Source organism: Hemicordylus capensis, chromosome 1, assembly GCF_027244095.1.
Source record: "Hemicordylus capensis ecotype Gifberg chromosome 1, rHemCap1.1.pri, whole genome shotgun sequence".
Classification (NCBI taxonomy): domain Eukaryota; kingdom Metazoa; phylum Chordata; class Lepidosauria; order Squamata; family Cordylidae; genus Hemicordylus; species Hemicordylus capensis.
In genome coordinates this window covers 235,510,240-235,538,036 of record NC_069657.1, presented here as the reverse complement: position 1 = coordinate 235,538,036, position 27,797 = coordinate 235,510,240, and the positions used below count along the sequence as shown (strand labels likewise).

General features: G+C 42.5%; 1 protein-coding gene across 8 annotated transcripts in view; it reads right to left on the bottom strand.

Moving 5' to 3' along the window:
• The window catches only part of IKZF2 (IKAROS family zinc finger 2), a 168,206-nt gene that overhangs the window by 22,459 nt on the left and 117,950 nt on the right, over positions 1 to 27,797 (bottom strand). For all 8 annotated transcript variants that reach the window (XM_053286673.1, XM_053286678.1, XM_053286677.1 and 5 more), the window contains one exon: positions 5,627 to 5,764. In XM_053286673.1, coding sequence (XP_053142648.1) covers positions 5,627 to 5,764 — 138 coding nt within the window. The remainder of the gene's footprint in view (positions 1 to 5,626; positions 5,765 to 27,797) is intronic.

Genomic DNA, 27,797 nt, shown 5'->3' with positions numbered 1-27,797 from the left:
TTACCAAATTCCTTTGAAATCTGGGTGGTAGCTTCCTTGTACCCATTGGGTACTACCACCCACCACAACCCACTCTGGGCCATCCTGGTGCATGCCCCCCCCCCCGGGAGTTATTACTAAGGCTGCTGAAATGACCATTATTCCCTATGGGGAAAAGATTAAAGATGGGTAAACGTAAAGAATCATTTAAAATCACCACTGTGCTCAATCAATCTATGTAAACCACTTTGGGAACATTTGTTGAAAAGAAGTATATTTATCTTAGTGGAGATTTCATATTTCTGATTTTCTTAAAGGCTTAAGTTGTTTGTTTCATAAGCAGAACAAGTACACATTTATCCTATTTTTTAAAAAAGAGGTTTCTAGTTGAGATTGCCCTTGCGTTTTCTTTTTCATTATCTGGCTCTCTCTCAAGCAAATGATGTCAGATTCTATCTGGATCTGTATTTTATTAAAGAAAGTTAAATTAAGATGGTTGGAACTAGGACTGTGCAAGGTGGGAATGGCCTGACATTGCCCACTTTGGAGGGCATCAGAGGTACTCCGACCTCAACCTAGGGAAGCTGATTCGAGGTTTAAGTTCTCAGACCCTGTCTGGCTAAGTTTGGAGCATTTTGGAGCTCCAAGGGGTGCTGGCAGTCCCTTCCCGATCATGGCTGGAGGTGGGGGGGCATCTTCTGACATCTCTGCCTGCCTGCCCATGCATTTTAATTTTTTTTAAAAAAATAGCCCAATATTTAATTCAGTTTTAGAAAGAAAGTGAAAGAGAGTATTCCTGTGATGTTCTTAGATGTTACATCACTTTTCGTCCACAATTCTCTGTGAGTACAATTTCAGGGATACTTTAAAAAATTAAGAGATGGTCAGATAAATATGTAATTTAAATACATAGAATCCAGCCATCCTTACCTACTTTTGTGCCTACTTTCAGGGCTCCTTTTCTAGCCATTTTTAAATGGCCCATAGATTTCTATGGGGATTTCTGCTGGGGTGTGTGTGTGTGACCTCAATTCCGACATTCAGGGTCCCAAGAACTCAAATCCAAACTCTTTGGTTCCGAATCAGATCAGACCTAATCCAATCTTTGTGACTGTGCACAGCCCTAATACATACTATAAGACCACCAAGACAATGGCTAAGGAAAAAACTAGGTGGTTAATAGGAAAATTCAATGCAACTGAAAAGAAATGAAAAAATAAATAAAATAAAACTAGTGATATTTGTAAAAGGGAGATTCTGAATGTTCTTTTCTTGGTACCACAGAAAACATTCATCAAGTTGTCAATCAAGATAGATGTCCTTTTGGGAATCTGATGCTGGTGAAGAAAACTCTTCACACAATAGGCAAAATTAATCAAACGGGACTATAAGTTGCCACTGAATTTTATCTAATATAACATTTCATGGAGCTTTTTCAGATGGCAACTTTACCGTGATTTTACTTCGGGAGGGTGTGTGTGTGTTCACATATTGGCCAGATTTACCCTGATGTCCATGTGTTATTTCAGAGAGCACTTCACACACGATTCGGGTTTTCCCCTCCGTATTGGAACCTAGCCCAATTTATGTCCTGGATTTAAAAAAAAAATCCTCTTTTTGTATCAGAGTATCCATTATGCCCCAAACTTGCAGTAAAGTCTCGAGGTAAAGCCTGCTGTCTAAAAAGCCTCTTGGTGGATTTAGAAGTTCCTCCATAGGAGGAACGTCTAAGAAATTGAGTGGGAGGCATGTAATTCCTTCTAACCCAAAGACAGTACTGTTTGGTTATGGGGAAAATATAGCATTGAAGAATGATTTAGGAAAGGTAACATCTTGTTAAGGTAATGTGTTACCATCTTGTGGAAATCCATCTCTTCATAATAGACTGCTTTGCTTTCATCTGGACAACAGCATTACTAGCAAATTCGAAGAAAAATGGAGAGTCTTTCTTAATTTTTAGAATTTGAATTTTCAGGACAATGTACAACCATATACACTATTTTCAATTTTGTAAATATGACATTACTGTTTTTATATTATTTTATTTGTGATTATTTACATTCTTATTTTAAAAATCTGAGGAAAATTAAAGTGGGAGAGACTAAAAGGATTTCAAGAATACCAACACTTTTTGGGGGGCGGGGGGGCGGGGGAGGTGTCTACACTTCTATAAACACAACCTCTGAAGAATGCTTTTAATAAACTCTTCCCTTTCCCCATTTTTCAGTTGTACAGATTATGCAAACATTTTTAATTTGTTTGTCCTCAAAGCCAATTTATACTTTTTCTGGGTATAGCAGATAGGAGGTGTCACCTGTACCTTTGAATATACATTAAAAAATACAATGCACAAAGCAGGATCTCATGTATGATCCAATTCACACCTTTGGAATCTGTTTAAGTACAGAGATAAAACAGCAGATGGGATCTACATGTTTCCAAACAGCCAGTCGAAATAGCAGAGTCTGCAACCTTTGCACAGATCATGACAAGAAACGTAACATACGAACTGTTGTGATTCTCAGTTGTGATTCTTAATTTACTGAACATGGCATTTTTAGGGTCTGGACTCCCCCCTTCTTTTTGGTATATCCTGAAGTAGTAAATTTAGGGCTTTGGATATGGAAGGAAAGGTGATGGTTATCTTGGTATGTTTGGAGATACACAAAAGGCTGCCAAAAGAATGACAAGCCATCTGAGTCACTCATTTTACCAGTCCTTCTATGACCTTCATACTTTCCCCCTAGTATAAAATTTAATGCCCACTCTGAGATGAAAGGTAAGCTCCTTTCTGTTCTTCTTGTTTGTTTGTCCATGAGTTGTTTAGCTCTCACCAAAACCTGGGGGGAAAGGCAGTTCAATCTGGAAGAGCTACAGGAAAACAAACCTTGCCCATGCATCGAAAGTAAGGATCACTTGTCATGGACACTTTCCAACAGCTGCCCATAAGAGTTAGACCAAAACATGCACAACTAGTTTGTGATGTTCCTAGTTTGGATTTTTCCATAGTATAGTAGACTGAACCACTACAATCCTCCACAAAACTAGTTTGACCAGAAACTGTGATGGGAAAGGAAAAGTGAATGTGTTCACTGCAAGCAATGACAGCTAGTATACCATCTCCAGCTCTCTGAAAAGCTATCCTTTGGGTACAAACAGTTTTCACACATCAGAGATGAAAGAAAAGGCCTTTTAGGGCAGAAATGGGAGTCCCAGCACTTTACATACAGAAGCAGAATAACACCTTGAGGGTCCCCAAGGCCTACTGATGAAATGGTAAAAGTGGCAGCAATTATGGAAGAAGGTTTAGAATTCTGGCTATGGCAGTCTCTATCAGCTGTACACACAGTGCTCAGATTACTGGTGGTGGTAGTGGTGGTGGTGGATAGGGGTGTGCGATTCGACTCAAATTGAGCCAAGTTTGAGTTTGAGCTGGCTCGGCTCGTGCTCGAACTGGCCTGGCCCCATAAAGGGGGCCAGTCCGAGTTCGAGTCAAGCCAAGCCCGGCTCGACAATCCTGCTTGTGAGCTGGCTTGAGGGGTAAAGGGGAATCACATGCGTGTGCAGAAGCTCGAACCACAGACAGGCCACAGGCAGCCTGCCCTGTCATTTGGAAGGCCAGCGGGGGGGGGGGCGGTTGGAGGAGCGCCTGCTGCTGCCTCCACCATCCCCCTTTAAAAGGTAAAGACTACCCTTTTCCTCCCACCGCATTAAGTTTCTAGATAACCCTTTACTTGTAAAGGGGAATCCTTGCTGGATTCCCTTCTATAAGTATACCCCTTAAGCCAGCTCACTAGCTGGCTTGCCAGATCAATGCAGACCCCTAGTGTTGTAGAGGGAACCCAGCCTCTTGACTATTTCTGCTAGGCCCCTTAGCTACTGTTTGCAGAAGACTATGTTATGGAGGCAAGGATAATTTGGCTATAATGGGAAGGAGCAAGGGGATGGGGTTTGTAAGTTGTATTAATAGTCCTCCTCCCTCCTCCCTCATAATTCAAGGACTGAGTACAAGCTTCATCAGAATGGAAATGGCACTACATGCCCAGCTAACTGGACTCACTTTTGGTTTCTGGTTCTTGACCAACATATAGTTCCTATCTTTTTAATGGCTCCTGTGGAGAGATGTTATGAAGGAAAAACCTGTTCTCATCCCAGTTGTCCACGATACAGTAGTGCTGAAATCCTGCTCTGTGAAGTAGGCAGTGGACAGAGTAAATGGATCAACCACTGCTGTCTTGATACTACAGTGGCTCAATTCAGGCATAAAACCAAGCCAACTGGCAACTGGGACCATGTCTGATGTCTGCAGGCTTATTCCCCCTGTTCCCCTTTGAGTGCGGGTTGCTTCCTCCACTTCCTGGTTTTCACTAAACATAGTTTGTCCTGATGTCCAAGCTAGCAAGTATGGTCAGTGCCTTGCCTCCATGCCACAATTCAAATTCACAGTTTGAAAAGTATTTGCAAATTCTGGTTTGGAGACACGGTGCTAACCACAGTTTGCCAATCATGGAAAACGATGGTTAGTAACCATCAGGAAGTGGAGAAGAAAGCTTGTGAGGAAGGGCACAGGAGACAGACCATGAGCCTACGGATGGGCTTCTGATCACAAACCACTGTTTTGCATTACGTTTGAACTGAGCCGTGTGGTTATGGGTGCTATACAAGAGGAGCACTGATGTACATAGATGGGAGAAACCGCCCTATGTGACATGCCTCTCCACTCCCACAAGTCCTAGAAGTGTCAGGTCTAGCAGTGCCAACATCTGCAGCTGTGAGACACCCATGTATGAAATAAGAGGAATTACATTCAACAGACTCTCAAGTAGCTTCTTGAATTTCACCCGATAGCTCAGAAAGGTTCGTCACTTCCCTCATACTTCATGTAAGCAGTTTGCCTGCATTATCAGCCACATATTATGTGCTGTGATGTGGTATTAGCACAGCAGTCTGTACTCATGCTTTGCTGGGGTACTGTATATCAAGAAGATGCTATAAGACCATTCGACATCTGGTGTATGGAGATGTGTTCTAAGTACCCAAGAAGCAAAATTAACTTCTGTCAAACTGAACACCTGATCTCACATGAACTATTGTAACATAACCTCAAGATGTCACTCCCCCCCACCCCTCCCCCACAAAAAAATTAGTTACTGGTTTTCAGTAAACCTGATCTAAAACCCCATGTGTGCTTCACTGCATATGAGTTCCTGTTGTATACTGACTACCATTCATTTAAACCAAACGAGTGGAGTAGCCTATCAAGGTGGATGAGACTATGCCTATGACAAATAACTGGTTCAGGGGGGTAATAGGCATGTTACACCCTTTGTTCTAGTTGGAAATAGTTATCCAAAAGCTACTGGCATGCATAACTTGTAACATAGCTTTGTAAGGCCTGAGTATGTAATTTTTACTTGGATCACCATAGGTGTCTAAACCTCCTCATGTACATGCTCTCATCTCAGTCTTTCTTTTGTATGGATTGCAGTTGTATGGATTGCAAACTGCCCTGAGCCATTTTGGAAGGGCGGTATATAAATCAAATAAATAATAATAATTACCTAGTAAGGAGTAGAAAGTAAAATAAAAATAAGAAGATAAACAAGTCAGCTTTGCAGAAAACATTCAGAACATGGCTTCCACTTACCATGATGGCCCATGACTTGCCCAGCAGCCTCTATGCTGACATTCTGAAGGTAGTTGTGACAGCGTTCCTTGTGCTCCTCCAAAGAACTGCGCTGCTTGTAACTCCGTCCACAGTAGTTACATTTGTGAGGTTTACCCACTGTGGAAAAAACAGGGGGTTTACATTAATTCAGTGTTGCCAGCATGTTTATCAATGGTATCTTGACATCACAAAAATAGAATTGAAAAACCCCTACAAAAGGTTATTCCATCCCCTAACCTTTGCTCATTTCCCTTTTCTTTACCTCACTGCATTGTTACTCTAGCAGTGATTCACCCACACCAAGAATGTACAGCTAACGAACAAAACGTACTGCACCTATGCAGTCAGACCCACAATGGTTGAAAAAACAACAGCACGTGAAACAGTATGGAAAATTTCCTTTGTAACAAAATAGTGATGATTCCAGAAGATTCCAAAAGATGTTGGAATGAGAGTCCCCAGGAAACTCTTAGGGTTGTAGATAAAATTTTGAAAAGTAGCTGTGGACATAAACCACACAAGTAGTATTGCTGATAACAGCAAACATTTTGAGTTTCTACGAGCTGGTTCACACCATGGAAAGAATCTATTAAATCCTATATTTGTGCAGTGTGCGCACTCCCGGTTTTCGGACATGTGGACCCAGACAAAATCGGTGATGTCAGGTCGGCACTGTGCCAACCCAACATCTATCTGGAATTGACCGCTGGATCCAAAGTTCATGACCTCATGTAGATGTCGAGTTGGCACAGGAACAGATGTGAGGCCCATTGCAGAAGTGTTATATTACAAAGGTGTGGTGTTGCATGGATAGTGCAACCCTTCATCTAGCAAGTCAGCTCACTGACCACTACTAGATGAAACCACCACCGCCACCACTTTAGAGCAATCAAGATAGTGGCAGGAGGTGCTGAAGCCATAATGTTGGTAGCAGCACTTCTCCTGCTTGCACTGCATCTCCCAGCACCTTAGAGTAAGAGTGACAATGCCTCTCAACTGTCACACAACAACTGGTAGTGGTTTCCCCTAGTAAACTGCCTCACCAGCTACCATGATTTACGAACTTTATGCGCATGGGTTTCATTCACTGTCTTATTTGTATTCCTTTTGCTTTGTGGTCTGAGGTCATTTGTCTGCTAGCAAGAAAATGGTCTGTAGTAGTACTCTGTTCTGCCAATGTGCCGAATGCATAGTGCTTAGCACAGCACTCTCATTTGGGTGTCCATAACTCATGGTTTACATATCAGATTTACATATCAGGCGGTATAAAGTATGATAGATAAATAAATAAATAAATAAATAAATAACTGTGACCTGTAGAAGCTGTTTGGGCTATGGGCCTGGTAGTTCTTGCTAACATTTTTTGGCAGAGAAGAAAGATGAGACAAATTTGTCCTAATCTGTTCAATCTTAATTAGAAAACAAAAATTCAGTACAAAAAATATTTCCATTCAAGGGAATATCTAATAGAGAACAGGTATAGCACAAAATGAAAAACACTAAGACCAAGCTAGCTGTAAGATTGAACTGGGGGAAATGCTTTGAATCAAAATATCCCAAATCCAGTGTGCAAACTTTGAGTAATAATGAATCTTACTTAGAAAACACAAGCAAGACCAAGGTCAACACGGAAGAGTGAAGCAGCAAGAGAGGAAGTGTGAAGTGGAGCAACTCTTAATACTTCTACCTTCATTATTATTTTTAAAATATAATCTAAATCATGTTTTGTCTCTTCATCAGTTCTAGTTCTCATGGCAGGAGAGATGAGTATGTCTAGAGGTAGGATGGTGTTAACATCTGCCAGAAAAGAAGCAGAATTGTATCCCACCCCATTTTGAGCATGGACTATTCACACTCCTAACAATTTTCACACGAAGATGTGATTGCTACCACATTCTGTTATACTGCATTAGCTTGTCCTGTGCTGGGTTCTGAAACAAATATATTAGTAACCAGAACATTCTTTTAGAAATGTAAGAATGTTCAATAGAACGTTTAATCTCACAATGGATCTGATTGTACTTCAACCCATTCCGCAAGATTTTCTAGGTCTTTCCACACAACCATTCGGGGGGTGGGTTGGAGGGTTAAAAAGCTCCCACCACAGTAACAGCAAATGTCTGTTTGGGTCAGCAAACCCAGGAAATATACAATTAAGCCAGGCATTGTTGAAAAGAGCTGCACACATGGAAATTCCTCCAAGGCCTAGAGGGGCTTTTGAGCACGCTTTGCTCTGCCAGTAGACTGGAAGGCCTCATTACATCAGCAGCTGCCCTCTGATTGGCCATGAAGGAGCAGGAGGTGGGCTCAGCCCTGCTGAAGCAGCTGCTGATAAAGGATCACAGAGCATGCTTTGAAGAGTGGCTAGTGTTGCCCAATGGCAACTTTCCCCCTGGAATTGTGACTATTTTCAGCCCCCTCCAACTCTTTTCATCCTAGAGGGGGTGTCTGGAGTTTGGGGTCAGCCCAACCTCTTTTTTCAGCATGGCAGCCAGCTGCTGCTGCATGAGCCAGCCACCACCCAATCAGAGGCTCTCTTGTACTTTTGGGGAGCCCTGCTCCTCCTCCCCCACCTGAAAACTAGCAGTGTCTGTGTGTGCTTGCGCAGTGCGTGCAAGCAGCCACCTGCCAGCCAACCAGCAAGTAGCCTCCCTGCCGCCTCCAGAAGTGCCCCCACTGCCTGTGGCACCACAAGAAGGATGTTAGTTGAGCTGCAGAACCCATTTGCTTGCTTCTGCCGGCCATTGTGCCAAATTGCCAAGTGTTTGCAGAAGCCGCATCTTGTCCTTGGAGTGACACTCACTGGCCCAGGGACTCCTCTTTGTAACTCTTTCTCCTCTCTGGCTCTGCTGAGTCTGATCGTCGTCAGGTCAGGAAGTTATGCTTAATTCCACCCCACTTCGTATGCACACAGTCTGTGGAGCGGAGACTATATTGTATTGTTTGAACTGTGGAGAAGGGGTGCATCACCCTGCCCCCCAAATGAAAAGAACATGTGTCATTTGTCCCATGGGAATGGATTCTGTGATCCAGAGGAGGCTGGTTGGTGTTGAACTGTGTTGAGAAGGGTTCTGCGGTGGTTTCCCTCCCCAAAATGACGTTAAAATGCAACATTATTTGATTTGTCCCATTGGATTTTGTGATCAACCAGAGGAGAAGGAGGCTGGTGTTTGAATTGTGTGGAGCAGCAGGTGTGCGTATAGTGTTTCCCCTGCCCCTTACATAGGAAGCTGCCTTTTACCAAGTCAGACCATTGGTCCATCTAGCTGGCTGAGGCTTCTCCAAGGTTGCAGGCAGAATCTCTCTCAGCCCTATCTGGAGATGCTAGGGAGGGAACTTAGAACCTTCTGGATGCAGATGTCCTTACCAGAGCAGCCTCATCCCCTCAGGGAATATCTTGCAGTGCTCACATGTAGTCTCCCATTCAAATGCAAACCAGGGCAGAACTTGCTTGGCAAAGGAGACCATTCAAGCTTACTACCACAAGACCAGCTCGCCTCAAAAATGAAATGAAAATGTACCATTTGTCTCAATGGGATTCTTTCGGTCAGAGGAGGCTGGTGTTTGAACTGTGTGGAGAAAGAGGCCTGTGGGGTGAAGCGCACAGTGCAGGCTGGAATAGAGTTGGTCATGACGATCAAGCCTCCAGTAGTCGCGCTGGCTCGGTGTCACTGAGCACGCAGCATTCCTGGTCATTAGCTTCTCCACAGGGGTGAGTTGTATTTATCCTCAAATTATCCTATTTTTTTTTAGCAAAGTATGCATATATTATATCAATTAACGTATGCAAACTTTAATGCAAAGTGGAGACCTTTTAGAGACTTTCTTAAAATGAGTCAGACCAACTATTTCCACTTTTTTGGTGATGGATTTTGACTATTTTCACCATCTGCACCTGGCAACCCTATGAGTGGCACAACTATGGCCGGCAGCCCCTGTAGCCACAGCTGTCAATATTGTTTCCAGGCCTGTTGGTTTCTGGAGTTTGTTTTGAGCAACCTGGATTGGAGAGATTTTTGTGAGTTCACATTATCATGCAAATCAGAGTAAAAGGCCTCCTACCCTAATGTTGATAATTGTGTGAACAGGCCCAACTATCTAGCTAAGAATTGTGGAAGTTAAAGGATGAAAAGCAAGTTAGCATACACACATTGTTAAAAAGGCACTCCCAACATCTTCCCAAGAGGCAGGTCAGGAACAGGCTCAGACTGGACCACAGGGCAACAGGGCATATTCCTGGTGCGCCCACCCACAGGGTGCCCCTGTGCCCCGCTGCACTCGGCAGCAATGAATACTCCCACCCTTAATCACCCATTCTGCTCAAAACCCAGCAGCCTCCCCACATAATTTCCACCGCCCTCTCAGTGCCCCCAATCCGGCCATGAGGACAGGGACAAAATAGGGATAGTGCCAAGAACAAGTACCAGAAAGTACAGACCATTGGCAATGTATGTTTTTGCTGTCAGACAAAACTCAAATTCAGAAGAGTCTGGTAATGCATTCTAGCATGATTGTCACGAAAGTAGCCACATTTAATATTGAAAATGAAACATTACCAGACCTACCTTTACACAGCAGCAGCAAATTTTTCTTGATTACACTGTGTGAATTAAACACACAGACATTCTTTTTTGCCATATGAACTAAGTTTACTCATACATCAATGAGCAACATATAATTAACAATACAGAAACACCTTTGAGGGTAAAAGAAAAGAGAGTGGGGAAGGAAGGACTCAGGCCACCCAATGTCAAGACATCAATAACTGTATTTTCAGTGTGTGTTTATATGTTTTAGATTGGAGAAAGTTGGAAAATCGAAGAAATAAAAATATATTTTGCTGGAGTGAAGGAAATATCAAAAGAATCTGTAGTTCATTTCAGATTTTTAATGTGATTTTAAAAATAATTCTCCTTTCACTCCAAATTTCTCTCTCTGTGCTCTTTATCAGCTTCAAGATACAATGTCAAAAGTCCTTTTCACACAGTCACACTGTGTAGAAAAAATGAATGCACACAAGCAGGGGAGATCACTCCATTTTCACATATGTAGTCTTTGAGGTGAGTCTCACAATCGGTGAGACCTGCCGTAATGGGGTTTACGGGGAGAGCAGGCTTAGCCCGCTCTCCCTGCAGATGATCGAGGCAGCAGCCCTGGGTGGCCGGCTCCGTCACGGAGCTGGCGGGGGCTGCAGGGATCGGGGGCTGTGGGGATCGGGGGCCGTGCAGCCCCTGGACATTCCAGGATGCCCTGTGCAAGTGCACGGGCCATGCTGGAGAGACCCCTGAGCCTGGGAGGCTGCTCCCGATGGGGGTCTCCTTGTGTGTTGCTGTGCTATGGAGCCGTGCCACAGCAAAATACAATCGGGCACTTAGTGAGTGATACTATCTGAGTATATCTAGAATAATATTGGCCACACAATCATTCAAATTTTGGTTTAATAGGATTTACCAACATTTGTGTGATTGTGTGAACCCACACCAAGGTGGTTTATAGCCTGAGATGAATCTGAGATTCTCACCTTGGTATGGGTTCACATAATCATATGAATGACACTAACCCACATTAAATCTAGGTTTGAAGGATTGTGAGAACCAGGCCATTGTCTAAATGACAGAAAACCTAAAGAGAAAAGCTATAATTTATTTATTTGTTTATTAAAAATTTATTGTATATCACCTCCTCCAAAGACTCTAGGAGGAGCAACTACAATAACAATAATTTTTTAAAAAGTAAAGGGCAAAAGCCTGGTGGAAAAGGTAGGTCTTAACAAGGGCCTTAAAAACCACTAAGGAGGGGGCTGAACGAATCTGGGAGGGACACAGAGAAGGCCCTCCTAGGGGCCCAGGCACCACGCACTACACCAGGGCCCGGGAGACTAAGCAGGGCCAACTGGGAAGACCTCCCAGGATGGGATACAACTGGCTGAGAAAGGCGATCCTGGAGATGTATATGTGCTAAGCCCATAAGGGTTTTGTAGCTGAGAACCAGCACTTTTAATGGGACCCGGAAGCAAACAGGCAACCAGTGCAGCGAACATAAAAGAAGTGTAACACTATCACATCTACGGCCACCCATGAGGAGGTGGGCTGCTGCATTCTGGACTTGTTGAAGGTTCTGAATCATTTTCAAAGGCAACCCTAGGTAGAGCGCGTTACAGTAATCCAAGCGAGAGGTAATAGCAATTGATTTAATATACAGGTGGCCCTCGTTATTTGCAGAGTTTCCATTCTTGCCTATAGGCACAAATACAAAAAACACAAATAATGAAATCTTACCCGTATGGGAATCCAGGGGTTAAAACCAGATGGAGAGCAGAAATAAGAAAAATAAAGTAATGAAGCTTGCTCTCTAGGTCTCCAATTCTCCAGGATGCCCCCCCCAAAAAAAATTCCTCTGATGTTTTTGAGAAAAACAATGGGGATTTTTTTAAAGAGCCACAAAATGGCTCTGCACTGTAAAATGGTGTTTGGAAATGACACCGGAAGTCATTTCTAGGTCATTTCTGGCCATTCAAAACCACAAATAGGTGAATTTCACTAATACTGCAGATAAAGAAACCAGGTCTCTACGACCCGTCTCCAGATACATGAAACTGTGGTTGTTGAAACTGCGGATAATGAGGGCCACCTGTATTTACAAAATGAGGTCTCTAATTTTACTGTACAAGATATATAAAAGAGGTTCAGCTTTCAACTTCATCTCAGACTTGATGGTCTCCATTCAACACAGTTCTGAAAGGGACATTGATTCCCTCTGACCTTTGGCTCATTGGCTATAGACAGTGTGGATTTCACTCATCTTGAAAAGTACTAGTAACTCCAAACATTAAAGCTGAGAATTTGCTTAGCTTTAATTTACAAAAAAGATACCTACTGTATTTACCTGAATCCAAGATGAAGTTTTCCCCCAAGCTCTTTAACAGCATAAACTGGAGGTCAAATTTAGTTCATGTACTTGCTGGCAGCCAGTCAGAGACACTAGCAGCGTATGCAGTACTGGTGCCCCACTGCTTAAAGGGAAGCGAAGCCCTGTACTGCTCTGGCAATGACTGAAATGGTGGATGGGGTATTTCTTCAGTCCCAAGGCTCACCATGCACACCTCCTGCCTGCTATCCCAGCCATTGCTGGAGAAAGCTCATTCTTCATCTTTAGGGGAAGCCAAGTCCCATGCTTCTCTGGAGATGGTTGAGATGGAAGGGCAACAGATTTTGGGAGACTACAATGTTGAGGAGAATGAGGAAGTTCATTTGTGCTAGCTTCCACCGTCTTAGGATCCAACCCACAGTTTTTGTATAACATACACATAGGTGAATGGCTGGCACTCAGATTCTTTCTAAGCAAATTAAATCCATATGTTATGTGGATCACATTATTGTTGATTTGTACACATGTACAGTTGACCACATGAAACAGTCTTAAACTAAATCATATCATTGATCCATCTGGGTTATCTGCTCTGATTGGCAGCAACTCTCCAGGGTTTCAGACAGGGGTCTTTTCCAGTTCTCCCTAGAGATACCAGAAATTGAACCTGGGACCTTCTGCATGCAAAGAGCTATGGCCCCTTGCCTATTTACACGGTGTGTTCAAAATGCATACAACAGGACACGTGGCCTGCACTCTGCATTTTGGAGGGCTCCAGTCCCCATGTTGCCTTTTAAAATGAACACAAGTACACTTATGCACATGAAATATGTACACACAGAAACAAGCATGTGCATTCAATATAATGCGTGAATAGCCCTCATGTTTTATATTAGCTCAATATATAGCCATATAATTCTTCAGTTTAATTCTTGGTTTCAGTTCCAGAGTAAGAACACTAACTATAAAGGTCAAATACTGATCATGCAATCAATATCCAAACTTATAAATCAATATTTAACTATTGTGAACACAAATGATCCAATTAAAATATTCTAATTAGAACAGCTCCAAGATGGATCCTAAAATTAAATGCTGCTCGACTCTCAATATGTAAGAAATGGTTGCACATGCAATATATAGATCTGAGCAATTGTTGGTTATACCTCTTTTTCAGCTGAACAGCAGCTCCAATACCACATCCTGAACTGCTCACTCAGAGTGCCCTTTAATTTAGACATGAGACTATGACACTTTGCGTTAAGTTTGCAGGTGCTATATTATCACCAGCATCTAAGTACTAAGTGCACATCTGCAGAAATATATGTTAGTTGCAAAGCTTAGCAAGGGATATGGACACATCTACCTGTCAACAAGGATAAAGGAGTAGGAGTAGGAGTGTAGTGGTGTCTGGAGGGACCAAGAGGTTGAGACCTGGCTGCTAAGGAGAAGAGCCTAACTGTGCCCGGTGCCTTAAGGAGGGAATCTGGTAGACATGAATGAAGTCAACTGAGTGGCAAAAACTCTTAGGCCTATTAGAAAATAGCTGCCAACCTCCTCCTCCCGCCCAGCCCATGAATTCTGGTCTTCTACCCCATGATTTCCTTCCTACCTGTGGAGACAAAAACCCTAACCTCTCAGGATAATCCCTGAAACCCAGCAATCTAATTTCTCGTGATACTCCAATATGTTGATTTTGTACATTTGTTTCAAATGAACTAGCTTTTATTGTTCCAGAGGTACTTTTGAAAATTCTGTACAAAGGAAATATTGAGCTCAAGGTATATCCTATGAATTGGTACCAAATGGGCTGATTTGTGTAATATATTTAACTAATTCTGTGGATTAGATTTTAATTTTTCTTGGTGCAGAGCCAATATTTTTATTTTTGAAAGCTTTATTAATGACTAATTTCACCTGCAATATAATTAAAGCCTCCCCACTCCCAACCCCACTAAAGGACATTCAATGATTTTAAAGAGAAAACAGAGTGACTAAGGGCCTTTTCACAGAGAAGCAAACCCAGGTTTGCCAAGTGTACACTTAACAGGGAGTTGCAGCTCCTTGATGACAAACCTACCTGTACAATGTAAAGGTGAAGTGTGCCATCAAGTCAATTTCGACTCCTGGCGCCCACAGAGCCCTGTGGTTTTCTTTGGTAGAATACAGGAGGGGTTTACCATTGCCTTCTCCCGCGCAGTACGAGATGATGCCTTTCAGCATCTTCCTATATCGCTGCTGCCTGATATAGTACCAATGGGGATTTGAACCGGCAACCTTCTGCTTGTTAGTCAAGCATTTCCCTGCTGTGCCACTTAAGGTGACAGGTTAGCAAATGTGTTGCTTACATTTACACTTTATATTTTTAGGTATACATCTCAGCTATATAGCTAATAAAATGTGAAGAAACTTAAGTTGACATTCTAATTGCAAAAATACATGACACAAAATTATCATATGTCAGAAATTATTATCCCAATAATTTCTTCACTAATTATAAACATGTTTTATTTATATATGATAGTATTTAATTCTAGAACAAAACAGAACAGAACTTTATTATGGTCATAGACCAATATACAAAGAAATACAAACAATGCATCATGTAAATAAAATAAAAGAAGAGAAGAGAGAAATGTATAAACTACTTATGAAATGCATTGCTAAAGATCGGATCGAGTTTTGCAGATTATAAAACAAAACCTGGCCACTATATTAATAAATTTTTCATCTGGGTTAAGTAATAAAAACGTCAAATAAAAATCATCAGAGTGTCCTAAAAACTTAGACAATAAGGGGGAAATTAGTCTTAAGCGGGCTTCCTTTAAAAAAAACACAGTGTAAAATTGAATATGTACTGGTCTCCACTTGGCCAGAACCGCAAGGGCAGAGGCAGGCAGGGAAAGGGATGCCCTTGAACCTGTCTCTTAAAATGGCTGATGGAAGGGTGTCCATTGGGGCAATGTCAATGCACGTCTGAATTTGGGGATAATAATAGGATAGCCTGCTGCCTTGAGATTAAACAATTGTCCCCTGAGATAGGTGGTCTTAGAAATAGAAGCAGCTTCCTCTTGCAATCCTATCCATCTGCAGCAGAACCTCTGGGGGAAACCCATAGTAAGTTAATTTATCAATAATCAGTGAAAACCATTTAAATTTAAATGAATCAGTCTTAATGAGGGAAGCCAAGCCTGAGCTGGAAGACATAAATTTTAACCAAAATAGGAAAATAGTTCTCCAGACAGCGGATTCCATTCGTAGCAGGCCAACCTCTCTTCTCAGTATCACCGATGGAACACAATGAGGGACAGCTAATAAGGATCTCAGGAATTTAGATTGCAAAACTTCTAAATTTGAGAATTTTCAAGGTGGACCTAATTCTATAAATCTTATTGTGGGAAGGAAATTGACAAGAGCAAACCAAATAACTAAGTCCAAAGGGCTGATTCAGAATCAGTAGGACTGCAGTGGTTATAGCAAGGTCAAAATTAGAGTACTCTTTGTGGCTAAAACATTATGAGTCGTGGAAGTTCTAAACTTAATTCCTGGTTCTATAACAAAAATCACAATCTTAGAGAAGTCATTTGTTTCTCTCTGTCAGAAAGGTATTTACAACTCATGTCCAAATGATTAAGATACATTTACTTAAGTTTGTGATGTCCCATTTGATGCAGGATGCATGTACTAAAGGATGCATCTAACGGGGTGGTGGTGGTGGTGGATTCTCTGTTTGATTTGATCCCAATATTAAAATTACATGTAAGCAGTATAATGCACACAGAGCAACTTCCTGCCACCATGGCATGTTTTCCACAAATACACTTTCTGTAACTGAAGACACCAGCACTGATATTGCCTCATTGCTGGATCTTAATTCTGACCAGTGTTTCTGGAGCATGTGTACTTGAGTCTGCAGGATATTCTTGGCTTTCATGCAAGCTTGTTAAAGGACACAGGCTTGAAGAGGGACACAGATCACTACTTTAAAGGCTCTTAGGCTGTGTGTGTGTCTGTCTGTCTGTCTGTCTACCGTCTGAACTGTATGTGATTATTATTATTATTTTACATTTTATAGTAGTTTTCACAGTCTGTCTCTTACAGCATAGTGTTCTTGTATGACCTATCACTATTTCCAGTTTTTTAAAAGATATACAGGTGGCCCTCATTATTTCTGGGGGTTCCGTTCCCACCAATTAGCACGAATAGGTAAACCATGAAAAAAGAAACCTTACTCCTATGGGAATCCAGGAGTTAGGTTCCTTACTTAAAAAAAAAAAAAGGCAAAAAAGCAGGAAGGGAGCAGAAATAAGAGTAGAAAAACTTAGTACCTTGTTCTCCAGGTCTCCAGGAATGTCCCCCAAATTCTCTTATTTTTCATTTTAAAGTTTTTTAAAAAACAAAAGAGAGCCACACAATGGCTCAGTGCTTCAAAATGGTGGCCAGAAATGACATCAGAATCAGACATCTCATGAACCGTGGAAAGGAGGAAATTGCCTATATTTCATGCTGCAGATAAAGAAAATGGGTCTCTAAGAACCATCCGCAAATACATGAAACCGTGAACCTGTGGATAACTAGGGTCTCCTATATCCTGAAACTGGTACTAGTCTTACCATTATGTCCTTTAGTGCTAACAAATGCTATGTGGACCAATAGTTTCAGAACTCCTTCTATTTATTAGTATTGTTATGTCCAAAGCCTTTGGAAATATTTTCAAATTTATATATTTTAATCAAAAGACATTCCAATTACCAAAAGAGGTGAAGCAAAAATATACTCTGTACAGGATACAATATGCAAGCTTGAGGAAGCTTGTGAAAGCATGGCATACACAGAAAAGAATGAAACGATACACCAATAAACCAAATGATATGGATTTGAATGGAAAATACTGATGCAGTGACACACATGCACATATTTAGCACTCTTTCCCAACACAAACCTCCTTTAAGCCACTTGTGCTGATTTTGCATTAAAAAAGAAAGTGTGCGTGGTTGTGTGCAAATCTGGCATTTTTAAAAAGTCATCAACCTGTTAATACAGAAGAAACAAGTCTATATACAGGTGAAACTCGGAAAATTAGAATATCGTGCAAAAGTCCATTAATTTCAGTAATGCAAATTAAAAGGTGAAACTGATATATGAGACAGACGCATTACATGCAAAGCGCGATAAGTCAAGCCTTAATTTGTTATAATTGTGATGATCATGGCGTACAGCTCACGAAAACCCCAAATCCACAATCTCAGAAAATTAGAATATTACATGGAACCAAGAAGACAAGGATTGAAGAATAGAACAATATCGGACCTCTGAAAAGTATAAGCATGCATATGTATTCAGTACTTGGTTTGGGCCCCTTTTGCAGCAATTACTGCCTCAATGCGGCGTGGCATGGATGCTATCAGCCTGTGGCACTGATGAGGTATTATGGAAGACCAGGATGCTTCATTAGCGGCCTTCAGTAATTCTGCATTGTTTGGTCTCATGTCTCTCATCCTTCTCTTGGCAATGCCCCATAGATTCTCTATGGGGTCAGGTCAGGCGAGTTTGCTGGCCAATCAAGCACAGTACACTGTATACTTTTCAGAGGCTTTGCATGTAATGCGTCTGTCTCATATATCAGTTTCACCTTTTAATTTGCATTACTGAAATTAATGGACTTTTGCACGATATTCTAATTTTCCGAGTTTCACCTGTACACTCAAAGCATGGCACCAAGCCCAAGAGCATGCTTCACAGAGACAATAGTGAGACTAAAAGACCAAGGATACATGATGCTAGTAGTGATACGGGCAAAGCTCACAAACATAGAGAGGTTTACCAGTGAGGTGGTAAGCCTCTGTCTGCACCATTTTAGACTTCAGTTGACTCGATTGACTGGATGATCCTCCATACATTTTCAAAATGTTCTTGTTTTCTCAAAGAAATCAATGTTTACTGCTATTGAGAGCATTCCTGACAAGTAGATGCCCTGGCATAAAGTTATTTTTGTCTAAGCAGTTGACTCAAAGTTGTGGAATTCCTCCTGGATCTTGGGGGGCAAAAGACTCACCTCTCCTTGTCCCTGCCACTGATAAGAGAGGGAGCAATGCCAACACTGACCACAGCAGAGACAGAAATGACCAGTGCAGTCTTAGGAGCAGAGTTTTGGGGTCTAGAGGAAGTGAAAAGTTGGGTCCAGCTGCATAAAATGTCAGGACCTGCAGGAGCTGGAAATCTCACAAGACATGATTTTGGGCTCTAGTGAGACCTGCGATGATTGTTGGGGTCTATTTAGACCTCTAGCCAATTATGCGGTGGCTGAAGGACAAGGAGGTGGAAGGATGCTCCTCCTGGGCAAGCGACTGGGTAGACCAAGGAGAAGGATGAAACGGGGAAGCTTGTGCAGCTCAACTGCCCCACTCCTCTCAAGGAAATCCATGCCCCTGCTGATGCCAATGGAGGAAACAGCCCCAATCCAGCCAGCCATAGGAGGAAGAAATCCACAACAGTAGATAAGAACATAAGAAAGAACCCAATCTTGTCAGTGTTGCTGGCAAGTAAATACAAGCCAAATGAATCTGTTCTAGACCATGCAATATATCCAATGGATTTTCTACTGCGTTCTGGAACTTTGTGGCCAGGACTCTACAGCATACCCCTGCCTGGCCTGGCCCTTGCTCCTCTCTGTGGAGGAGTTAGGTGCTCAGGCTCAGCCCATCACATCTTCAGCGTGACTGACAGGCTCAGCAGCCAGGGAAATTTCTTTCTAAATTTAAAGGATTACAATGCAAACATAGAAACCTGGTGACTGGGGGAGGAGAGCTGGTCTTGTGGTAGTAAGCATGACTTGTCCCCTTAGCTAAGCAAGGTCTGCCCTGGTTGCATTTGAATGGGAGACTTGATGTGTGAGCACTGTAAGAGATTCCCCTCAGGGGATGGAGCCGCTCTGGGAAGAGCAGAAGGTTTCAAGTTCCCTCCCTGGCAGCTTCTCCAAGATAGGGCTGAGAGAGATTCCTGCCTGCAACTTTGGAGAAGCCGCTGCTAGTCTGTGAAGACAATACTGGGCTAGATAGACCAATGGTCTGACTCAGTATATGGCAGTTTCCTATGTTCCTATGTACTGCTCTTGAGAATTAGGACAAAATATTTTTTTTTAAGGAGAGGAGAGCTGGTCTTGTGGTAGCAAGCATGACTTGTCCCGATCGCTAAGCAGGGTCTGCCCTGGTTGAATATGAATGGGAGACTAGAAATGTGAGCACTGTAAGATATTCGCCTCAGGGGATGGAGCCGCTCTGGGAAGAGCAGAAGGTTTCAAGTTCCCTCCCTGGCTTCTCTAAAATAGGGCAGAGAGAGATTCCTGCCTGCAACTTTGGAGAAGCCGCTGCCAGTCTGTGAAGACAATACTGGGCTAGATAGACCACAAAATGAATCAAATCACGTACAGCTATAGGGACACATAGGAACACCTCAATAGCATAGTTTGTGATGATGTCATCTGCTCTCATCCAAGATGGCGGACACATAAACCTTTGAGGAGCAAGTGGGCTAATTTGTGAATTACTTAACCAATTTGAACCAAATTTGTTACAGCTGTAGGGACTCATAGGGATGCCCAAATGGCATAGTATGTGATGATGTCATCCACTCCAAGTCAAGATGACAGATGCATGAACATCTGAAGTGCAAATGGGCTAATTTGTGGACTGTCTAACTGATTTAAACAAAATTAGGTACAGTTGCAGTGAGTGACACACAGGGACACCTCAACAGCGTAATTTGTGATGATGTCATCCACCCTGATCCAAGATGGTGGATGCGTAAACATTTGAGGTTCCAATGGGCTAACCTGTGAACTGCTTAACCAATTTGAACCAAATTTGCTACAGCTGTAGGGACACATAGGGAGACCTCAATGGCATAGATTGTGAAAATGTCATTCAGCCCAATTCAAGATGATGGAACGTAAACTTTTGAGGTGCAAGTTCACTAACTTGTGGACGATCTAACTGATTTGAACCAAATTTGCTACAGCTCTATGGACACATAAAGATGTCCCAATGATGTTTGTGATGATTCCATCCACCACGATCCAGGATGGTAGATTTGTGAACTTTTGAGGTGCAAGTGCACTAACCTGAGGATTCTCTAACCGATTTGAACCAAATTTGATACAGTTGTAGTGAGTGAAACACAGGGATACCTCAATGGTGTAGTTTGTAATAATGTCATCCACCCCAAATCCAAGATGGTGGACATGAACATTTGAGGTGCAAGAGATCTAACTTGTGAACCTCAACTGGAACCAAATTTAGTCCAGTTGTAGAAACAGTGAAAGGAAAGTAGGCTGATTAGTTCTTACAAGAACAACTTGTTTATCTTATTACGTCATGAAAGTGGCAGTGTAGGACATAATATTTATTGTCCTGCATGGAATGTGGTTCAAGGGCCACTCCAAATTTGGGTTGGTGTGCGGTCTGCTTTGGCTGAACTGCAAACCGGTCCAGCAGTTTATGGTGGCACTGGTGGAAGCTGGGGTGGTGGTGGTGGTGGTGGAGGCAAGCGGCACCTTTAAAAGTAAAGACGTAGGTGCTTACCAGCGTGACCACCACTCCAGGCAGCTTCCTGCTGTGGTTGTGCTCCCTTCAGCAGACCATGTGCAGCGGCATAACCTATCACTTACCCACATTTGCATGTGTGGAGGCCAGATGGGTTACGGAGGCCAGATGAGCTGCACATGGGCTGCTGGAGCACCACTGCAGCAGGAAGCTGCCTGGAACAGTGGTCACCCTGATAAGGACCTGCATATTTACATTTAAAGGTGCCGCCGCTCCCCCTTCTGGTGCCACCTCGAACCGCCAGACCAGTTTGTGGTTTGGCTGAAACGGACTGAACTGGGCCACCAGACTGGTCCAAATTCAGACTGGACCTTGAACTGTGGTCTGTGCACACCCCTAATCTGGAGATCACAGAACACACAAGCAACATGGGGTATGGAATCATCAGTTAGCAATGACATCAGGAATGTTGTTGGACAAATCACCTTTCTAGCATTATGTACAGTGAGGGAAATAAGTATTTGATCCCCTGCTGACTTTGTCCGTTTGCCCTCTGACACAGAAATGACCAGGCTATAATTGGAATGGTAGGTTTATTGTAGCTGTGAGAGACAGAATAACAACAAACAAACCCTCAAAAGCCCAGTGCCCAAAAGTCAGCGATGGATTTGCATTGTAGTGAGGGAAATAAGTATTCGATCCCCTATCAACCAGCAAGATTTCAGGCTCCCAGGTGTCTTTTCACTATATGCAGGTAACGAGCTGAGATGAGGAACACCCTCTGTAAGGGAGTGCTCCTAATCCCAGCTTGTTACAGTACCTGTATAAAAGACACCTGTCCATAGAAGCAAGCAATCACTCAGCTTCCAAACTCACCACCATGCCCAAGACCAAAGAGCTGTCGAAGGATGTCAGGGACAAGGTTGTAGACCTGCACAAGGCTGGACTGGGCTACAAGACTATCACCAAGCAGCTTGGTGAGAAGGTGACTACAGTTGGCACGATAACTCGCAAATGGAAGAAACACAAAATAACTGTCAATCTCCCTCGGTCTGGGGCTCCATGCAAGATCTCACCTCGTGGAGTTGCAATGATCATGAGAACGGTGACAAAGCAGCCCAGAACTACACGGGGGGAACTTGTCAATGATCTCAGGGCAGCTGGAACCATAGTCACCAAGAAAACAATTGGTAACACACTACGCAGTGAAGGACTGAAATCTTGCAGTGCCCGCAAGGTCCCCCTGCTCAAGGCAGCACATGTACAGGCCCGTCTGCAGTTTGCCAATGCACATCTGAATGATCCAGAGGAGAACTGGGCAAAAGTGTTGTGGTCAGATGAGACCAAAATCGAGCTCTTTGGCATCAACTCAACTCGCCGTGTGTGGAGGAGGAGGAATGCTGCCTATGAGCCCAAGAACACCATCCCCACCGTCAAACATGGAGGTGGACACATTATGCTTTGGGGGTGTTTTTCTGCTAAGGGGACAGGACACCTTCACCGCATCGAAGGGACGATGGACGGGACCATGTACCGTCAGATCTTGGGTGAGCACCTCCTTCCCTCAGCCAGGGCATTGAGAATGGGTCGTGGATGGGTATGCCAGCATGACAATGACCCAAAACACACAGCCAAGGCAACAAAGGAGTGGCTCAAGAAGAAGCACATGAAGGTCCTGGAGTCAGCCAGTCTCCAGACCTTAATCCCATAGAAAATCTGTGGAGGGAGCTGAAGGTTCGGGTTGCCAAACATCAGCCTCGAAACCTTTCTGACTTGGAGAGGATCTGCAAAGAGGAGTGGGACAACATCCCTCCTGGGTTGCGTGCAAACCTGGTGGCCAACTACAAGAAACGTCTGACCTCTGTGATTGCCAACAAGGGTTTTGCCACCAAGTACTAAGACATCTTTTTTGAAGGGATCGAATACTTATTTCCCTCACTACAATGCAAATCCATCACTGACTTTTGGGCACTGGGCGTTTGAGGGTTTGTTTGTTGTTATTCTGTCTCTCACAGCTACAATAAACCTACCATTCCAATTATAGCCTGGTCATTTCTGTGTCAGAGGGCAAACGGACAAAATCAGCAGGGGGTCAAATACTTATTTCCCTCACTGTATAGGTTGCTGGCAGGCAAACTGGCCAGTATAACATTGCTATTGCAAAAGATTCTGAAGTATTAACACTGTACAACTCTTTTTTACAACTAATTAAAAAATGGCTGATTTCCCAGAGCTTAATTCTCTGCTAGCATTTCCTAGAACTGCTTTCCTTCATGCACTGACCCACCAAAGACTTTTGTTTCTGCTATAATGATGGCAGGTATAATATGAAATAAGTGAAGCCATACCCAAGGAACTTATTTTTTTTAATAAAACTCTTCTATATATGGACATTGCCCTGATTTGTGCAATAAAATTCTTTACAACAAGCAAGTCATTCTAAATGGATCTAATGGAACTTACTTTCCATTTCCTCCAACATCAAAGCCACATTAAGGCTTCGAATTCCATTCAATAGTATTTGATTACTGTTTTTGAAAGTCAGACTTGTTTGTCCAATGAGTCTCCTCCACTATGCAGTTTTAAAGGGGAGCTGTTTCTAATGTGCGTGACCATTATGATTTGTAATGAAAAGTCCCTAAAACCACCCACTCCACACACGTGCTTTGATTTTGGTTTGTATCAGACGGTAAACAAATGAGTACTCAAGGATATCCTTCTCATGTGCAATGGATTAATTAATTATTATTGTTATTATTACATTACATTTATATACTGCCCAACTCACAACAACTCTGGGAGGTGCACAAACCATAAGAAAATAATAAAAATTAACAAAATTAACAATAGAGTCACAATAAAAATGAAACAATATATTTAACAAACTTGAAAGGCTAAGCCATTTCAAGGCAAGACCTAACACAAACCAACAATATATTGAGGATAGATAGATCCAGAAGCCCAACATCCCGCCCTAGCCCTCAGTGCCACCCTAAAGGCCGCCCCCAAAGGAATTTGCTTTGTATCAGACTGTTAACACATGAGTTCTTATATTTTGAGTGGCCATCATCTTGATCTAAGATGGTGGATCGGAATAAAAATACCTCCGTCAGGGTTGTAAATTTGACTACTATCACACTGTAAACTATTAGGACACAAACACACAAACAAGGACTTGATTATCTCAAACATGTATATTGAGTAGATCTCGGCAACTACTCTTAGCTAACTCAGTTAGCAACTATCCCTGCTAATTGAGCAAAGAGGCACCTTTTAAAGTGGTGATTCTCTTGTATTTAGCAGGAGGGGGAGCAAAACCCAAGCACAACATCCCTCCAGGGGCTGTTTCTGGTGTCAACCTTATGTTACTTTTGAGACTGAAAACCCTTTGGGGACAGGAGACCATCTTCTTGATGTATTGTTTCTCTTTCTATGTAAATCGCTTTCAGAACTTTGGTTGAAGAGCGGTATATAAATATTCTTAGTAGTAGTAGTACTCCAGACCTTGTCAAAGTACATTTCCCATCAACTGCTGCAAATCAGGGGTTTGTGTGTATACACGCATACAATTTGTGAACTTATAATTGACAATAAGGCCCCCCAGATCCAAAATGTTTTTCACTTCTATTAGACTGAGCAGATTTAGGTCAAGGAAACTCCAACAGAATCAGAGGCCGGGATATTTAAGATGCCTCAAGAGCGGGGTGGGGGTGGGGGAGTTACTGGTATGGTGAATAACTTCTACTTGTTTGACAAAAAGCTTACATTCATCTGTATAAAATGTAGCAATTCCTGTTGGACACATTACCCTTCCCAATTCTTCTGGAGAATTTCCTGCCATTCCTTAAAAGATCATAGGTTTGCCTGAGCAGTTTCTTTAATTGGAATCAGTTGTGAAATCCAGAGACTGAAGGAATTTAGACAGCAAAGCTATTCAGAGCAAATGGAAACAACATGCAGGTGTTATGAAAACCAGACTAATGAGCAAAACTATCTCAAACTGAAGGATCAGACAGAGGAGTTTGACACTGGCATATTTGCATGACAAGTTGCTGTTTGATGGCTTAACTACATCCTCAGCTCAGTTTAACCCATATTTATCAAACCACCACTCAACCTACATTTGGGAACTTGCTGTGAGTAGAGCCAGTGTCTGAGTTAGCTTCTCTATACAGATGTAAGGCCCAGTGCCCTGGAAGAGCTTGTCGCCACTGGAGCCCATTGCAGCTCACTTGACAGCCCACTAGCCCAGGTGGACAGATGGCCGAGCAGAGATGAAAAGTGTGAACAAGAAAGTGGAGGGTGGAGCTAGAATTGAGCAAGGGAGGGAATAAAGGGCTCTGGGACCCTGAGGGAGGGTGTCCTACCAGTTTGGTGAAAGCTTGCTCTTTGTTCTCCTCTGCACATCTCTCTGAAGATGATGATGGGGGTGGGGGCAGGACCCCTTCCAGCCATGCTATGCCCCTAGTGGAAGCATTAGCAACAGGGAAGAGGAGGAACCCAGCACCATTGTGGCATAGGGAAAGCCTCCCCTCCCCAAATCTAGAGCTGGCAGTGAATTGGATGTTCTCAAGAATCCATATATTGATAATTCCATATATCTCCGAGCATGGAATTTCAAAGACAAAGAAGTCTGCTTGCAGGTGTGTATGATTACATTGTTTCATTTCCTTATGTCAGTGTGAGGATTTTTAAAAAAAAAAAAAAACATCAAGGAACGTATGGGCAATTTGCCAAGGGCTTGAGGGCCACAATTAATTTGAATATAAATCTTGGTTTATTGGAGGCAGCCTGCCAAGATGTTTGTGAGAACTTGAATTTTCCTTGATAGTATAAAACTGCCTCCTTGGATCTATCTGTAAACAATGAGATCGCACTAGATGTGGAAAGCACAGTCATGAAGTGAGGATGCTATTCAACAAGCCTGAAAAGGTTATCATTAAAAGCTCCTGAAAACCACTAGTTCCTATGGCTGTTTAGAAGGAAATAGGAGCAAGAGGCCAAAGTTCATCATTATTCCATCTTTAATTAAGAACATCACAAGGTAATAAGAGCCCTGTTGGATCAGGACAATGATCCAGCTAGCTCAGCATTCTCTTTCCAGTATTTTACTTATTTTATTACCACCCTTCAACAGCAGTCATCAGGGCATTTAACACCAATTAAAACAAACACCAGAATATAATAAAATATAAAAACATCAATCAGAACACATATCAAAACAGTGGCGGGGAGGAGCCACAAAAGGATATTTAAAATCCATCAGATGTTAAAAGCATGGGAAAATTCAAAATATCTTTCTCTGATGCCAAAAATAGAAGTAAGCCAGCTGCTTTGAGGAAGCCCACACGAAGGCAGCAGTCCTCCTATTTCCTCCATTAAGCGGTCTTCAGGGGTATACTGCCTCTGAACCCAGAGGTTCAATTTAGCTATCCTAGCCAAGAGCCACTAGTAGCCCTCTGCTTCATCAACGTCTCCAATTCCCTTTTAAGATCTTCTAAGCCAGTGAATGCCTCAAGTTATGCATTGTACGAGATGGCAGAGGCTTATCTACTGAAAATAGAGCCTAGGGCAAGTACTGAAATTGCGCCCCCGTCCAAACATCTGACACCCATCTTTCAGATAACTTTACCATCATATCAGCTCAAAAATACAAGTCAAGCTCGTTAATCTTTTAATATTTCAAAAACTATTTAGCAGTGGATGTAGCCAGACCAAAAAATGCTGGAAAACTACAAATTTCAGTATGTTGGGGCTCATGAAATATCCAAATACTATGCGGAGGTATACTTGGAAAACTAAACAGAAGTGCCTGTCTAATTCTCTACTATGCATTGTAGCATCACTATTACATAAGTTTTAAAAATAAATGGAGAATTTGACTTTTCCCAGATACTCTGAAAATAATTAAAGGATATGCAGAGTAAACTGTGTCACTGCTTGGAATATATTCTAGTCTTTCAGAAAGACAGTTAAAATGAGAGAAAGAGAGCAAGAAACTCCCAGTGGGGCTTAATACTAAGGATTTCATACTGATTCAAAGACAAACTCACCATTAATAGCCATATTATTAAGACATCACATTTAACTCATTTATCACAAGAAGCAAAATAAGAGCAAATGAATACAATCCTAGCTCATAAGCTTCAGCTCAGTATTCACAAGCCCTGATTCTCTGTATATGTGTACAGTGACTTATATTATATTAAATTTTTTAATTTTTTTTAACCTGTAGCCCCTTTGGGGGGCTTCCTAAGGGCCGTGAGGGGGTCTGCAAAGGTTCCCCCTCCCCCCACTGGCCTCTAGGGCCTCACAGGGACCATTTGAGCATGTGTGGTGGCCATTTTTAAAAATAACTTTTTTAAAAAAAATGGCCGCTGAAAACAAGATGGCCGCCACACATGCTCAAATGGCCTCTGTGAGTCCTGGCATGGCCTAGGGCCTCACAGAGGCCATTTGAGCATGCAAGGTGGCCATCTTGTTTTTGGTGGCCATTTTTTTTTTAAATTTTCAAAAATGGCGCCCCCCTTCAAGTGGCGCCCGGGGCACGTGCCCTGCCTGACCTACCCTAGATACGCCCCTTCGAGATGGTTGTTGGTGTGTGTGTGTGGTGTTGGTTTTTTGCTTATCCTGCATCTACACCCAATCAATTTCATTGGAATACTCTAAATTCTGCTGCCAGGATTACAAGCATTCCTGATACGTAGTTGATTTCTACTTCTTACAGAGCTCTTTCTGTTTGT